Source organism: Cnephaeus nilssonii (assembly GCF_951640355.1).
Source record: "Cnephaeus nilssonii genome assembly, chromosome: 13".
Lineage (NCBI taxonomy): Eukaryota > Metazoa > Chordata > Mammalia > Chiroptera > Vespertilionidae > Cnephaeus > Cnephaeus nilssonii.
In genome coordinates this window covers 37,307,716-37,325,511 of record NC_137084.1, presented here as the reverse complement: position 1 = coordinate 37,325,511, position 17,796 = coordinate 37,307,716, and the positions used below count along the sequence as shown (strand labels likewise).

Sequence of the window (17,796 nt, the reverse complement as noted above, 5' to 3'; positions counted from 1 at the left end):
GTTACATACCCACCATGTGCCAGGTACTTATTTTTATTACATCTAATTATCACAACAACCCTGAAAGGTAGATTTTATTAATTCTGTATTTTGAACAAGGAAAATTAGAGTCAAAAATTGCAAATCACTAGAAGTCACCCAGTGGAGCTAAGATTCAAATCCGTCTTTCTGACTCCAAAGCTCATAGTGTTGCTACTTATATAACAGGACTCTCAAAATTGTAGGAATGTGATACACAATCTTTAACATTTTTAAAAATCTGTAATCGCAATGTTGTTTATAATACTGAAAAATAAGAAATAACCTAAATGACCAATGATAAGGGATTGATTCAAGTATGGCACATCTATACAATAATACATTAATTAAAACTGAGATTTTAGAAGAATAATAACCACAAACATTTACTAAGAATCTCCCAGATACCAGGTTTGAGCTTAGTGCTTTACATGAATTACCTTATCAAATCCTCACAAGAATCCTATGAAGGTGGGTACTTTTAAAATTCCATCATACATATGAGGAAACAGAAACTTAGAAAAGCTAGGTACCCTGCTCAGTTTCATAAAATTATTAAGTGGGAATCAAACCCAAGTCTATCTGATTTATAGTCTGAGCTCTTAAATACTGTAATATCATCTAAAAATTAGTTAAGGACATAGAAAAAAAATGAGGTAAAGAAAAGCAAGTTATAAAACATACATTATGTACAGTATAATCCAACTGGATTTTTTAAACAGCTTTATCAAGATATAATTCATAATACCATAAAATTCATACTTATAAAGTATATAATTTTCTGCACACACAAAAAATCTGGTTTCTAATATATTCAAAGACTTGTGCAACCATCACCACTAGTTAATTTTAGAACATTTTCATCACCCCAAACAGAAATCCCATATCCATTAGCAGTCACTCCCCAGTCCTCCCTCCCTCCCACCTCTGGCAGCTTTTAATCTTTTTGTCTATGGATTTGCCTAAATGGGGTCATACAATATGTGGTCTTTTGTGACTGGCTTCTTTCATTTAGTATGTTTTCACAGTTCATCCATGTTGTGTCATGTTTCCATACTTTATTCTTTTTATTAAATAATATTCCATTGTATGGATAGGCCACACATATTTAGTTTATGCATTCATCAGCTGATGGACATTTGGGATTTTCTACTTTGGGCCTATTTGGAATAATGCTGCTATGAATAGTGTGTACATGTTTTTATGTAGACATGTTCCCATTTCTCTTGAATACATAGCTAGAAGTGGACTTGCTGGGTCACAACACTATGGTTAACATTTTGAGGAACAGCCAGACCATTTTCCAAAGTGGCTGTACCATTTTACATTCCACCAGCAATGTATGAAGGTTGTAATTTCTCCAAATCCTCACTAACACTTCATCTTTTTTTATTTTAGTTATCCTAGTGGGTGTGAAAAGGTATCTCATTGTGGTTTTGCTGGATTTTTTTTTTAATACACACCTGTATATGGGTATACTAGTATGTGCACACAAAAATGTTTTGAAGGACAGATGTGGTAGACTATCTCCAAACCATGAGAATGGAAACTCCAGAAGGGCAGAGATCTTAGTCTGTTGTTTTGTTGTTGTTGTTTTTGTTGAGATGGAAACATCAATGATGAGAGAGATTCATTGATAAGCTGCCTCCTGCACACCCCCTACTGGGGATCAGGCCTGCAACTCGTGTATGGGTCCTGGAGCAGAATCGAACCCAGGACCCTTCAGTCTGCAGGCTGACGCTCCATCCACTGAGCCAAACCAGCTAGGGCATCTTGGTCTGTTTTGTTTACTAAGGTTATCTCAAGTGCCTACATCAGTTCCTAGAACACTGTAGGCCCTCAATAAATATTTGCTGGATACTTATATATAGTTTCTAATTTGTCCAAAATAAAATTGTTTCTGATAATGTTTCAAGTTCTTTTCAAATTTAAAAATGCATAAAAGTAAAAGTTGTCCATCTTGATTTTTCAAATTAGAGTATTTTGAAATAAGAACATTCTCTGGGTATTAAGCAGTAAAAATCAAACTTACTCAACTTCCTGTAGACTTTTCTCAAATCTTTAGATGGTTAAACTATCCACAGGTAAAAGAAATGTTAATGGCAGACCTTTATCCACTGGGAATGTACAGCTAGTGAAGGACTCCTAGGGTATGTTTGGCACTTCTGAGCTTCACGTTCCCCCTTTCTCTATGCTCCATCTCTAGGGCCAGCTGCCAAACAGGCTCTATCAGTATGGCCTTAAGCTCTATTTGCAGGACAGAAGCACCACTTTTAAAATGTCTGACAAACACACAGATTTATGAAGTTTATTTTTAAACAAAATGGTTTAGATCCTATTTAATTGTTTGTTTACCTATTTTTAATCTCACTCCATGCATACTATGTACCATTCTCCAAAGCTAGCCAGCTGGAAGAGTATGGGAAAGCTAGTAAGTGAAAACAAGAAGGTATTTTGCACAGCACAAAGAGGCTTGACATTCATTACCTGTTTTACTTGGAGTCCATGACTCCAGATCCTTTCCAAGAGGTCACAAAGGCTGGCAATCAAGGTGTTCTCTTCCACCCCTGTGATGTTGACCTCCCCGTGCCCTAGCTCCACAGCCTCTCGGCCCATCTTCTCCACCAGCATTCTCTTGGTCTACAAGGAATCAGTCAGTAGGATTAGACAACCACAGTGAACAAGGTCACATGCAACTGGAGAGGGTTGTGGCCACCTGCACGTCTGTTGGGCTGGGAGGGATAATATAAGTGAAACCCAGATACATAGAGTATCTCCACCATATAGATATAGGTCAGGTCATGATGAAACGCGTTCTTTAAAAGTTTAGTTAAGAAGATAAGAACATAGCAATTACTATATGACCCTGAACAAGTGATTTCATCACTCTGGATTCAGTTTTTACATTTATGAGATAAAAGGAGTTGAATAAAACCCTAGTGCTTATTGTAAAAAAACACACCCACATACCGTATAATGATAATCTCAGCTTTAATTACTAGTTGCCAGGTACTCTATTAAGCATTGCATTATCTCATTTAAGACTCCAAATAACTATAAGTATTATTATTGTTCCCAATTAATTGATAAGGAAATCGAGGTCCTAATTTACTGATAAGAAAAAGTAACTTGCCAAAATCACACAGCAAAAAAGTAGCACATCAGGCCTTTGAACCTAAAATCTGTCTGAATATTGAGTCCAAGTTCTTAAGTAAGATTTAACCACATTATAAATTTGTGACATATAAAAATTTAAAGAGCAGGGGGAAATCACTACTAATCTTACCTTTCAGAAGCAACACTTTGGCATATTTCTTTCTAGTGTTACTATTTTAAATGTTTTTATTGCAAAATATACCTCTCATACATATGTATATGTATGTAGCTACATATATATGTATACACACACACACATTGTTATGTTATAACCATCACCCAGGTTAAGAAATAAAGTATTGTCCATGTATACCTTTGAAAGATCCTACATACCCTCTCTAATCATCTTCCCACTCTAAAAGTGATCAGTATCCTGACTTACACAAAACTACAGAAAAGCAAGGAAATAATGTTCACCTATATTTGTGTTCCTAAATAACATAGTTCAATTTTGCCAATATGTTTTCTTTTGTGATTTGCTTTTTCACTCAACTTTATATTTGTGCAATTCATCTACATTGATGGGTATGGTTGTTGTCCGTTTCCACCACTGTATAACATTCCATCAGATGAATATACTATAATTTACATACTGATTCTCCTACTGATTGGTATTTGGGCTTTTTCCAGTTCAGGGCTGTTATAAAGAATGCTGCTGTATACTTTCTGCACATTATCTCCTGGGTCATGCTACAAAGGTTTCTCTAGGGAATATACCTAGGAGAAGAATACTAGATAATGTTAAGCTGCTTTGCAAAGTGGTCATACCAACGTACACTTCCAACAATATGAGAGGTCCTGTTGCTCCACATGCTAGGTAACACTGTATGACTTATTACTGTATTTCTTCAATTCTAAAATGTACATTTTTTTGCATATTAATATCTCTGAAATTGGGATGTGTTTCACAGTCACTGACTGCCAACCAGGCAATGCACATAAGGAGGTTGTCACTGGATATAAATCTCAAAACCTGAGAATGCATGTCAACGGCTTAGAAAACAAATTTCAGAGACCATAAATAGAAAAGCCCTTTTCCAAGAAGGGCAGCATCACCAATCCTCTTGATAGCAAAAAGGACAACATTGTATGGAAAATCACAGATATCAATGGCTCAGAGTGAACCGACAAAAGATTTTTTTAAACACCTGAATTCAAAATATCAGAACTGATATATCAATCTAACTTGTAACAATAATAATTTCTTCTGCAAGAGAAAGTATATTTGATTTCATCTTATAAATGACTACCACTCATCATTTGAAAATGCAGGAAAATCTCTTTTCTTTTTCACTGATGAACAAACAGGATATAGTAGAGACCAAGTTAGTTGAATTGTCCTAAAAAATATGGCATACCAATTTGGTTGAAAGGCTACATTTTTATTAGGTAAGAAATTACATTCATAACTAAAACATTAAAAATTAAGAATGACTGTCATTTAATCTAGCAATCCTTATCATGAGTATATATCCAAAAGAACTAAAATCAGAATCTCAAAGAGATGCCTATATCCCACCCAACATTATTCACAACAGCCAAAATCTGGAAATAGCCCAAGTGTCCAGATGATTGGATAAAGAAGAGGTGATATAGATATACAATGGAATATTATTCAGCCCTAGAAAAGCAGGGGTTGTGGGGAGGGGAATTGTTGCTGGATAGATATGAAGTTTCAGTATGCAAGATGAGTAAGTTCTGGAGATCTGTTATACAACATAGTACCTATAATTAACAACAGTATTGTGCATTTTAAAATATGTTAAGAGAATAGATATCATATTATGTTCTTATCACAAAAAACAAACAAGTGAAAACCACAAAAGAACTTAAGAAAATTTTGGGAAGTAACCGATATATTTAGTACCTTGATCGTAGTAATAGTATCATAGGTGCATGTGTATATCCAAAGATGTATACATTAAATGTGCAATTTTTTGTATATCAATTCTCAATAAAGCTTTTTTTTTTAATGACTGTCTTGGTAGAATTGAGAAAAACACCCCATAACAGCTTACACTGAATAACACACTTAGGCCTGGCACATAGTAGGCATTCATAAATTCTTGTCTAGACATATGAAATCATTGCTATCAAATTAAAATAGAGGCAACATTTTCATGTGTGTAAGACTAATCTGCTGAAGACAATTCAACTACAATGATTTCAAAAAATGTTAGATGTCTAAAATTAAAAACTGTATCTCTCAGTTTTAAATAATACATATTTTATCAACAAACTGTGCTTGCTCTTGATTAATGGTTTATTTTATGTAAAACAAATATGCCGCCTAGCCAGTGTGGCTCAGTGGTTGAACCAGGAGGTTAGGGTTTGATTTCCAGTCAGGGCACATGCCTGGGTTGTGGGCTCCATCCCTAATGTGGGGTGTGCAGGAGGCAGCCGATCAATGATTCTCTCTCATCGTTGATGTTTCTCTCTCTCTCCCTTTGCTTTCTCTCTGAAATCAATTAAAAAAATTTTTTAAAGACAAAAAAAAAAAAAACACAAATATGCCTAATTCCAAGTAAAAAGGATCTTAAAATTCATACTATCCCATTACATTAACAATATTTTTAAAACCAAGAAAGGTCAGAGCCAAGCCTTGGCCTTACCTTGGCTGCCAAGGGAAATAGCACACACACAGAGGCGTCCACAGCTCACCTTGTTGCGGCATTCCTTCAGCAGGCCCTCTACAAACTTCCAGTTGGTTTGGGCAATCACTGACGGGGAGAGGTTGGACAGTTTGGGCTGGCGGATGGTGCTGCCCATATTCCTGGCTTCTTGGATGTATTTCTACAGCAAACGGAAAAATCAAAGACTCTATCCATACACACAAAGGATAGGCGACCAGTACTGGTGAGTGCCTGAAGAGGGCACTACCACCCAGCACTTTCTTACTGCTTCTCTCCAAGGCTCAGATAAAGTTGGGGCAGAAAGTTTAAAATGTAACTCTGTAGCCCTGGCTGGGTAGTTCAGTTGGTTACAGCACTGTCCCTATACCCCAAGGTTGCAGGTTTAATACCGGGTCAAGGCACATATACAAGAATCAACCAATGCATACATAAATAAGTGGAACAACAAATAGGTGTTTTTCTCTCTCTCTTTAAAAGCAATCAAAGAGTTTTTTTCAAATGAAATTCTGTATAAAAGGGAAAATATGAATTGTTTTCTCTGATGTAAAGCACTTCCTAACTACTGTAATTACCTTTTCTTTAAAGATACAAAAAAAATAAAGCTGCAGCATGTATAGATCAGTTTGTCATCCCAAATCTCAGAGTATTACTGAAAAAAATCATTTTACCTACTAAGCTGGGAGGAATTTAATTCTTCTGCCCATAGCAAAGATAACTACTGTTGTCAACATAAAGTATAACAACCTTGCTCAAAACAACAACTGTATTTTCTGCAAACTGCTGGTGATTCTCCATATGCTGTTTGTTTTACCACAGAATGCATATAAATGCAGTGAACTGCACACTGACATCCTCAGTATTCCAGGTCACAACAACACTTCTACCCCAGACTTCCTTCTTCCCCCACATTTATTCTAGTAGAACATTTCTGTCTGGCCCCTCAATCTGCCCTTACTACCAATCCCCAAGGTTAGGCTTCAATTACTACCTGGACTACCACTACCTGCCTCCTAACTTGCTAGCTATGTAGCTACTTCTAATACCTCCTTCCTCCAAACATTCTGCCAGTCTTCATTACACAACAATCACCAAGCTTTTGGTCCTATATTTCCTCTACTTAAAATATTTTTCTTTGTCTCTATAACAATCCTATCATTCTCCAAGGCTTCAAACAGATTTTAACTCCACCAAAAAGTTTTGTTTGATGATTACCCCAAGTAGAACTGACCTCTGCTTTCTCTAATCAGTGATCAAACACTGGCTTGTCTCTTATGTGACCCTTTAACAAGACTCTTCTACTAAAGTTATTTGTGCACCTGACTTTGCTCCCTTAATAAACTGGCTAACTCCTTGTCATCTTTATATTTCAAAGTGCTTATGACAGTGATTTTGACCAAGAAAATGTGCTCAATTAATAGTGCTGAAAGAAGTAATCTGGAGGTGAGGTGGAAAACCCAGGGGAGACTTTAAAAATAACACCAATACCCAACACCCCTTACAGCACACTCGCAAAAACTCTAAGCACAACTGTATCCTATAAATCAGCAGTTAAAAATTTATAACCATACCTTGCGATTTTAATATATTCCATTAAAATATAGCAAAGGCAAAATATGTTATTTTCCCATTCACTGAGGTGCCAGACACATATGAAAACAATATGCTTTATTGGGTTTTATATGTATACTAGTGGCCCAGTGCACAAAATTCGTGCAGGGGGGGTAAGGGGTCCCTCAGGCCAGCCTGCACCCTCTCCAATTGGGGACCCCTTGGGGGATGTCTGACTGCCGGTTTAAAAACCGGCAGTCGGACATCCCTCTCACAATCTGGGACCTCTGGCTCCTAACCGCTCACCTGCTTGCCTGCCTGATCGCCCCTAACTGCCTCTGCCTGCCTGCCTGATTGCCTCTAACCCCTCTGCCTGCCTGCCTGATCGCCCCCAATTGCCCTCCCCTGCCAGCCTGATCTCCGCCCTAACTGCTCTCCCCTGCTGACCTGATCGCCCCTAACTGCCTCTGCCTGCCTGATCGCCCCTAACTGCCCTCCCCTGCCAGCCTGATCACACCCCCAACAGCCCTCCCCTGCTGGCCTGATCTCGCCCACAGCTGCCCTCCCCTGCCGGTGACCCAGCACTAACTGTAGGACTGACTTCCGATGTCCAGTTGTCCGTTCGGTCGTTTTAGAGATTACGGACCCTGGCTCTTTATATATATATGCTAGAGGCCCAGTGCATGATTGAATCATGCACGTGTAGGGTCCCCTACACGCTTTCGCTTTCGATCACGGGGGAGCTGGGTGCCTGTCCGCTCAGGCACCAGGCCTTTCAGAAGCCTCCGCCGCGCCAGAGGCTTCTGAAAGGCCTGGTGCACCAGCGGACAGGCACCCAGCTCCCACACTTTTGCTTTCGATCGCAGAGGAGCTGGGTATCTGTCCACTGGTGCACCAGACGTTTCAGAAGCCTCTGGCGCGGCGAAGGCTTCTGAAAGGCCTGGTGCCTGAGTGGACAGGCACCCAGCTCCCACACTTTTGCTTTCGATCGCGGGGGAGCTGGGTGCCTGTCCGCTGGTGCACCAGGCCTTTCAGAAGCCTCCGCCCGCTGGAGGCTTCTGAAAGGCCTGGTGCCTGAGCGGACAGGCACCCAGCTCCCCCGCTTTTGATGGTCCGCGGTGGGACGTGAGCTCGCTGCCCCAGAGGCCCCTTCTGTGCCGCAGCACAACCATGGCGCAGACGCTGAGCTCGAGCCGCCGCTGGCGGTGTGAGCTCAGCGTCCCGCCGGCCCAATCGGCCACCCCGGCCACCCCGAGTCCCGCCCCCCCCCGCGCCTCCTGGCCAATCGTGGGCATAGCAAAGATACGGTCAATTTGCATATTCGTCTATTATTAGGTAGGATATAGAGAGAGATAACACAATTTGCAAGGTATTTTCTCAAAGAGAAGTTCCTGAAATAGGTTTCTGAAGGTTAAATTCCCATTTTCACAACTTCTCTGCAACTGAGTCAGGCAGGCAGGGCTTCCAACTTGAGTTTTATAACTAAAAGCTTTACTGGGAACAAGTTATAGTAGAGCTGAGAAACTCAGCCTATAAGCAATGAGGACTCAGGAGGTCAAATCAAAAAGCCTCAACCCCCCAGGCACCTGAAGATAACATTCCTCTCCTTTGCTCCTCAAAGAAAAAAAAGTCAAGATTATCTGTTTTAAATTACGATACACAAAAAATAGAGGGAAAGTACTCCCTCCTCCCAGGTTCAGATATTGACAGCATTAACCCAAGTTCAGCTTTTCTTCCTTCTAATTCTAATAGAATTAATTCTTCACTACCATACCACACACAAAAGAAGCCTCACAAATTTTAAAAGGATTTCTCCCAAGTCTCAGGCTCTTATCTCCTGAGGTTCTGTCACACTTCCCCAGAAGTATGATGTATGAGGGAGTACTGAAAGGACAGTGAAAGGCTCTCTTCTAAGACTGCCATCATTCCTGAGTCGGCTGCAAACAGGGCCTGGCTCAGAGAGAGGACCTACATGGTTAGTGGCTAGCTGTCACGTGTAAAACATCATACATCCTGGATTTGTCCTAACCTAGGCCCAGTATCAAGTATCAGGAACTACTCTATTAATAACCCTTCTTTATGGGGAGAGGTCTCTAAATGTGTAGTAGAGGCGACCCCAACAGTCTGCACAGACAATCTCTGCTTAGACTCCATCCCTGTAACTTCCCTACAACAAATCCCGTTATAATCTATAGTAGGGGTGGGGAACCTTTTATCTGTCAAGGGCCATTTGGATATTTATAACATCATTCTCAGGCCATTCAACATTATCAACTTAAAAATTAGCCTGCAGTATTTGGTCAAACATCTAATTAACCCCTAATGCCATGACAGGGCCAGACCAAATGATTTCATTGGTCTTATACAACTCGAAGGCTGGAGGTTCTATATAGGGTTGTCTGCTTCGTTTTTTGGCCTCAAATAACCTTCTTGGTTCGGTGGTCACTGTACTGTTAGGACACTTGAATCAGACCAGAGGTTAAAAAAATAGAAAAGAGAAAGAGAATGTAGCATGATAATAGGCCCATTCCTTGTCAATCATAAGGTGGCTTACCTCTCTCTGGTCATTGTCTAAACGCAGGTGTTCTGTGTGCTGCTTCTGCCGATCTTTCCTCCTCCACTGGGCAGGGGCATTCCTTTTTGTCCATCTAAAAGAATCAAAACAGGCAATTACCAATATCCCAGTAAAAAGTAAGGTCAGCCCTGGCCGGTTGCTCAGTGGTTAGAGTGCTGGCCCACATACTAAAGCAAGCATGTCAAACTCAAAGGCTAACATGGGCCAAATAAACAAAGTTTAAGTTTATGTGGGCCACAAAAAAACAAAAGCTTCAATTTTCATAAAAACATAGGTTTATTTCGATAGAGACATGCTGAATACAAAGGGCTGAAATAAATGAGTAATCGTTATCATAAAATAGAACATTTTAATAAAAATTAATATTTTTCCTTGAACATTAACTTACCATTGAATAACTGTACAAATTAATAAGCATAATGCAAGTAAACCTATTTTTCTTGTTCTCCAAAAGCGAAATATTTCCTGTTGCGCACACCAAACAAGTCAGTTACAAGACTTAATGACGTGGCAATCGGCTGCTAAAATATTCACTGCTAACATTAGTGGAGAGAAATGGTGTACCTGTGCATAAGGCACGTAAGGGAAATGAATGCAACATGGTTATAGTAATCAGTCATTAGCAAACGTTGTAGTTCATCTATATATAAAAAATACTAAATAACCGACCATACGTCCGTCAACCGGTACATATGACACGTACTGGCAATTTAAAAATAAACACTGACTCGCGCATGCGAGATACATATAAAGCTCTGGCTGGCGCCAATCGCACACATGTGTTTCAATCTGTCATTGTCGATCCTGAATTTGGTTGTTTAATTTAAAGACAGTTTCCCATGATACCAGGTGCTGGGAAATTTGGATACATGCAAAAAAATGAAACTAGATCAGCAACTTACACCATATACAAAAACAAATTCAAAATGGCTAAAGGATTTGAATGTAAGACGGGAAACCATAAAAATCCTACAAGACTCTATAGGCAGCAAAATAGCAGACATATGTCGCAGCAATATCTTTACAGACACAGCTCCTAGGGCAATGGACACTAAGGAGAAAATAAACAAATGGGACTACAACAAAATAAAAAGCTTCTGCATAGCAAAAGAAACCATCAGCAAAACAACAAGAAAGCCCACTGCATGGGAGAACATATTTGCCAATAATATTTCCGATAAGGGCTTAATCTCCAAAATTTACAGAGAACTCATACAACTTAACAAAAGAAAGATAAATGATCCAATCAAAAAATGGTCAAAGGATGTAAACAGACACTTTTCAAAAGAGGACATACAGAAGGCCCAGAGACATATGAAAACATGTTCAAAGTCACTAATCATCCGAGAGATGGAAATCAAAACAACAATGAGGTACCATCTCACACCTGTCAGAATGGTTATCATCAACAAACGACAAGTGCTGGTGAGGATGTGGAGAAAAAGGAACCCTCCTGCACTGTTGGTGGGAATGCAGACTGGTGCAGCCACTGTGTAAGACAGTATGGAGTTTCCTCAAAAAGTTAAAAATGGGCCCTGACTGGTTTGGCTCAGTGGATAGAGCGTTTGCCTGCGGACTCAAAGGTCCCAGGTTCAATTCCAGTCAGAGGCATGTACCTTGGTTGCGGGCACATCCCCGGTGGGGGGTGTGCAGGAGGCAGCTGATTGATGTTTCTCTCTCATCGATGTTTCTAGCTCTCTCTCCCTCTCCCTTCCTCTCTATAAAAAAATCAATAAAATATATATTTTTTTAAAAAGTTAAAAATGGAACTCCCATTTGACCCAGTAATCCCACTCCTAGGACTATAACCCAAGAAACCAGAAACACCAATCAGAAAGGATATATGCACCCCTATGTTCATAGCAGCAAAATTTGCAATAGCTAAGATTTGGAAACAGCCTAAGTGCCCATTAGCAGATGAGTGGATTAAAAAACTGTGGTACATCGACACAATGAAATACTATGCTGCTATAAAACAGAAGGAACTTTTAACATTTGCAACAACATGGGTGGAGCTGGAGAACATTATGCTAAGCGAAATAAGCCAGTCGGAGAAAGATAAATATCACATGAACTCACTCATATGTGGGATATAATGATCAACATCATTTGATGAACAAGAATAGACCGATCTAGAGACAAATGGTGGGGGGAGGGGGGGGCAGGTTAGAGAGCAACCAAAGGACTTGTATGCATGCATATTAGCATAACCAATGGACACATACACTGGGTTGGTGGGGGCTTGCCCGGGGTGGGAATGGCTGGCGGGGGGGGGGGGGGGGGACCAACTGGGGAAAAAGGATACATATGTAAAACTTTAGACAATAATAAAAATAAATAAATCAATCGCAAGGACAAACTCTAGACAGAGTAGGAATATTCCTACCTAAACCCGTTTTCAGACATGGTCGGTTATATGTTGCTTTCTCTCCAGTTCGAAGAACATGTGACATTAAAGTTAAAGTTGTAAATACTTCATCACAAGGAAAATTAGTCAAGCACTCTGAAAGTGTTTTTACTCTTATTGTGGTATACAGAGAGATATTAAAATAAGTTTAATCAATTTATCAGTCATTGTTTTTATCAATGTTTTTATATCATGTTTTTGTTGTTTTATATTATGTCTTTGTTGTTGTTATAGCATGTTGTTGTTTATTTATTAATCAATTTATATATTCTTTTCATATACATTTTAATAATTTTCTTTCATCTCTGACACTTCTATTACAGAGAAAGGGCAAATAGTGATATTAAAATATTTCTTCTAATTAATTTCCTTTCAATGTGCACGAATCCGTGCACCAGGCCACTAGTTATTAATAATCCTATATAATAAAAGGTTAATATGCAAATTAACCAAACCGGGGAACCACCAGCCGCTATGATGCACACTGACCACTAGGGGGCAAGCGCAGTGGCCTGCCTCCACGGCCACAGTCAGACATCCCCTGAGGGCTCCCGGACTATGGAAGGGTACAGGCTTGGCTGAGGGACACCCCCTCCCCACCCCCAGTGCTCGAATGTCGTGCAGCAGGCCTCTAGTTATGTATAACAGAATATTGTAAAAATTAAATTGCATACCGTTATATTGGCTGGGCCACGAGTTTGATATGTTTGCACTAAAGGGCTGCGGGTTCAATTCCCAGCCCAGTTGGGGGCGTGTGTGGGAGTCAACCAATCAATGTGTCTCTCTTATACCTCCCTCCCTTCCACTCTCTCTAAAGATCAATGGAAAAAATAGCCTCTGGTGAGGATTAACAACAACAACAAAAATTCTTTTTTTTAAAAAGTAAGGTCAACTGACAGAAGAAAACTGGAATGTCTAGGGACCAATGCTGGGCACAGAAAACCACCAAAGAGTCACCAGAGATAGCTCAGAGACCTTGGGGAAGAGCAGCTTAAAGATCAGTGAGTGGGCAAGAAAAATAACTCCCCAGGGAACACAGACCTCTCTCTCTCTTCAAACATCTACATGAAGTTCACATGCAGATCCAAAACTATACTCAGCTCTGTCTGGGCTTTGTTATACTCATCTCCAAATGTAACTAAAGAACAGCAATCCTGCTAAGTTACCTACTTCCAGTTCAGACTCCATTTCAACTACCACTTACTGGAGCTAAAATGCCAGCTACATGTTGTATGGGATTTAGTCATGAGATCATTTTAACCCATCCGGCTTTTTGCAGGTCCTGGGCATGTGGAGCTATCCCAATTGGCACAGTGGAGACAGGAGCTGATAATACTCTGTCACCCATTTTCTTGTTCAAAAAGTAAAAAACATGGATAATTTTGGTCTTCTCCATATTTGTTTTATAAAATTCAGGGGTCTTCTACCAACTCAGGCCCAGATACTGGACTGTTAGGGAGCTGAATCAGGGAATCCCTGGGGTTGACTCACTTGTTGCTGGCTGGCCCAATGGAAAGCACATCAGACTGCAACTTTGGGAAGAAGCCTGGTTCATACTTTCCTTGTCCAATCTTCATGTCAAGTAAATGGGGGTGAACCGCAGTATGGTCTATTTTTGCCAGACGCAGCTCAATTGCTTTCTCTGGATAAGAAAAAAATATCAAACTTTTAAAAAATATACCATATTCTGGGCCATATAATACTCAATAAATTTAAAACAATTTGAATAATACAAAATATGTCCTCTGACTACAATAATCAAGAACATCTTAAAACTAAATAACACACTTCCAAATAACCCAGCCATCGAAAATCAAAAGGGAAATAAAAACACAAAATATGAGAATTTGTAGTATGTCATTATTACTTGAAAGGAAATTTATGGCACTAAATGCCTATCTTAGAAAAAGAAGAAAGGTCTCAAATTAATGACCGTGGCTTCCACCTTTAAAAAACTAGAAAAAAAGACTAGCAAATTAAATTCAAAGTACAAGGAAGGAAAAAATAAAGGCCAGAGTGAAATCAATGAAATAAAAAGACAAATAAATAAATCCAAAAACTGCTCTTTCAAAAGATCAGTAAAATTAATAAACTTCTAATCAGACTGATTAGAATAGAAAGGAAAAAACACAAATTACCAATATCAGTAATGAGAGAAGTGACAGACTCTACAGATATCAATATAGGACATATTACAAAAAACTTAATGCCAACAAATTTGACAATAGGTGAAAGGGACAAATCCCTTGAAGGATGCAAACTGCCAAAGCTCACTCAAGAAGAAATAGTTCATCTGAATAGCCCTATTTTTTAAACTGAATCTGTAGTTTAAAATCTTCTCTCACAAAAAAGCAGCAACAACAACAAAAAACCTCCAAGCCCAGAGGGCTTCACTGATGAATTCTGCCAAACATCTAAAGAAAAAGTAGTATCACTTACACAAGCTCCTCTGGGAAACTGAAGAGGAGAGAATACTTCCTAACTTTTCTTTCAGGCCAACATTATAGTGACACCAAATCAGAGAAGATATTACAAACAAACTATGAACCAATATCCTTCATGAGCATATATGCAAAAATTCTAAACAAAATTGTAATAAATTGAATTCAATAATATACAAAAAAGATAATACATCATGATCACATAAAGGGTTTATCTCAAGAATGCAAGGTTAGTTTACATCTTTAAAAATCGATAAATTGCCATATTAACAAACTAAAAACCACACAATTACCCCACGAAAAGCCTTAACCAAGAGGTTTGTCATCTTAATGAAAGACCTGAATCGAGAGCTGAAAGGTAAAGACAGAAGGCTAGAGAATGTACTCAATGAAGGCAGGACTTTGTCCAAATTGTCACCAGTTGTATCTTCAAAACTTAGAAAATTGCACCCTAGCCTGTGTGGCTCAGTTGGTTGGAGTGTCGTCTCAGAGACAACCAATCTCTCTCTCTGTCTCTCTCTCTCCTTCTTTCCCTCTCTCCCTTCCTCTCTCTATAAAATAAAATAAATAATAACATGTTTTTTTTCAATTTCCAGAGAAGGCTGTGTTTAAAAAAAAGCCTCTTGTAAACATGAGGCAAACAGCATGAATATAAGTCAATACACTAAGGGTAGGTGAGTAAAGACAGAACCTCAGTTCCTGATTACACTGTCGAGCAGCTGAACCAACACCAGCAACCACCAATTCTGCATTTCTTGCTAATCTGGGAAAAATATCTCCACATCTTTCTAGCCCCCTGCTAATTAGCTTCTCTTCTCTATTACCTACAGCAGGACCCATTCCCAATTGACACAGTGTTAAAGGATGAAAAGAGCTAACCAGGCAAAAAAGAAAGGAAAGAGCATTTCAGGCTATGGGGAAAACTTATGCAAAAGCAGAAACAGAAAGAAGCTGGCATGTTTAGGAGCAGGGACACATTAGTGACATAATCCAGGAAGCTAGAAAGTATAGCAACAAGGAGGCCTTACCTGCTTCATCCACAGTGGTACATTTCTGGTACATGGATGTGCGGAGAGTAGGCGTCCGAACATTCAACAGCCTGATCTTATCTACTCGGGAATCGAACACCCGGAGCACAGGGTCTTTATCATCATCATCATGAAACATAATTTTATTGTCAATGAAAGAAGCAAACATCTGGGTCTCCAGGAATCTTGAGAGAAAGGGCAAGTAGGGCTCAGGCTGATCTGATAGAAAAGATGCCTGGTGGGACAAGGAAACAGACAGTCATCAATCAACAGAGAAGAGGAAAAAGGGAAAAGGGTATGTCACCTTTGACCAGCAAAGGCAACACACACCCAGAGGATCCAATGGGATAATTCTCTGAAGCTTCCTAGGTCTTTATGAAAAGCCAACAGCAAAATCTCTTCATTTTTTTTTTTTAAACAATGAAGGTAAATCACCTGACAATAAGAACCAGCACTCTGTTGTAAAGCAGCAAGACCTTGGCATTTTATCAGCATCAGAAGGATCATGAACTTGTTTCCCGTATTTAATCCCCACATTTAATCTTTTTTAATATATTTCTTTATTGATTTCAGAGAGGAAGGGAGGAGGAGAGATAGAAACATCAATGATGAGAGAGAATCATTGACCGGCTGCCTTCTGCACACCCCCTACTGGGGATCGAGCCCGCAACCCAGGCATGTGCCCTTGGCCGGAATCGAACCCGGGACCCCTCAGTCCACAGGCTGCCACTCTATCCACTGAGCCAAGCCGGCCAGGGCCCCACATTTAATCTTGAACAACATAGGTTTGAACTGCACAGGTCCATTTATACACATTTATACAGTTGGCCCTCCATCTGTATCCCCAGATTTTGCATTTGTGGAGTTAAACAACTGCAGATCAAAAATACTGTTGGGCCCTAGCCAGTTTGGCTCAGTGGATAGAGCGTCGGCCTGTGGACTGAAGGGTCTGGGTTTGATTCCGGCCAAGGGCACATGCCCGGGTTGCGGGCTCTCGATCCCCAGTGGAGAACATGCAGGAGGCAGTCAATCAGTTTTTCTCTCTTATCATTGATGTTTCTATCTCTCTCTCCCTCTCCCTTCCTCTCTGAAATCAATAAAGAAATATATTTTTTTTAAAAACACTGTTGAGAATCCATGGATGTGGTGGGCTGACAGTATGCCTTTTTCTACACCATTTTTAAGCCGGCCGGCATGGCTCAGTGGTTGAGCATCAACCAGGAGGTCATGGTTCAATTCTCAGTCAGGGCACATGCCTGGGTTGCAGGTTCGATCCCCCCCAATTGTGGGGCGTGCAGGAGGCAGCCAATAAATGATTCTCTCTCATCACTGATGTTTCTATCTCTCTCTTCCTCTCTGAAATTAATAAAAATATTTTAAAAAATAAAAATAAAAATGGGACTTGAACATCTGCAAATTTTGGTATCCACAGGGTCCTGGAACGAAGATACCAAAGGACATCTTGAGTTTTGGAGGAGTCAAAAGTTATAGACAAATTTCTGACTATGCAGGGGATTGACAGCCCTAACCCCCACATTGTTCAAGGGTCATCTGTATTATGAAAGAAAAACTCATCATCAGTTAAATCTTCATGCCTCACCTCCCTCCCCAGCAGATTAAACTCACTTTATCAAAGTTTTGCATCTGTTCCCTGTTATTAAACCAGGACTCCTTATCCTGGCTAGGTTGAATGACAAACACCTCATAATCTGCAAACATCTGAGTGAAACGATTTGCAAAAACTTCCCGGATCTGAATGTTTAGCTGGTAAATCCTGAGTTCTTCTTCATCACACTGAACTTTCAGATCCTTATTGCTGCTGGGGTCTTCACGCACTTCCAGCTATTAAAAAAAAAGAGAGAGAAATGACAGCTGAGAACACACAAGCTTTTCCTTTTATCCCAAAGAAATGCAACTGGTTCGTTCCTCTCCCCTTCTCCCACATCATTTATTTCGCAGCAAATGGAAAGGAGGGAAAAAGAGAAAATGG

At 39.8% G+C, this 17,796-nt stretch overlaps 1 protein-coding gene across 2 annotated transcripts in view; it reads right to left on the bottom strand.

Annotated features, from left to right (window-relative positions):
• DENND5A (DENN domain containing 5A) overlaps window positions 1–17,796 on the bottom strand; it is a 77,915-nt gene that overhangs the window by 17,854 nt on the left and 42,265 nt on the right. For both annotated transcript variants that reach the window (XM_079786939.1, XM_079786938.1), the window contains exons 7-12: window positions 17,433–17,648; window positions 15,807–16,041; window positions 13,829–13,979; window positions 9,910–10,003; window positions 5,836–5,967; window positions 2,506–2,658 (exon numbers count right to left, since the gene is read on the bottom strand). In XM_079786939.1, coding sequence (XP_079643065.1) covers window positions 2,506–2,658; window positions 5,836–5,967; window positions 9,910–10,003; window positions 13,829–13,979; window positions 15,807–16,041; window positions 17,433–17,648 — 981 coding nt within the window. The remainder of the gene's footprint in view (window positions 1–2,505; window positions 2,659–5,835; window positions 5,968–9,909; window positions 10,004–13,828; window positions 13,980–15,806; window positions 16,042–17,432; window positions 17,649–17,796) is intronic.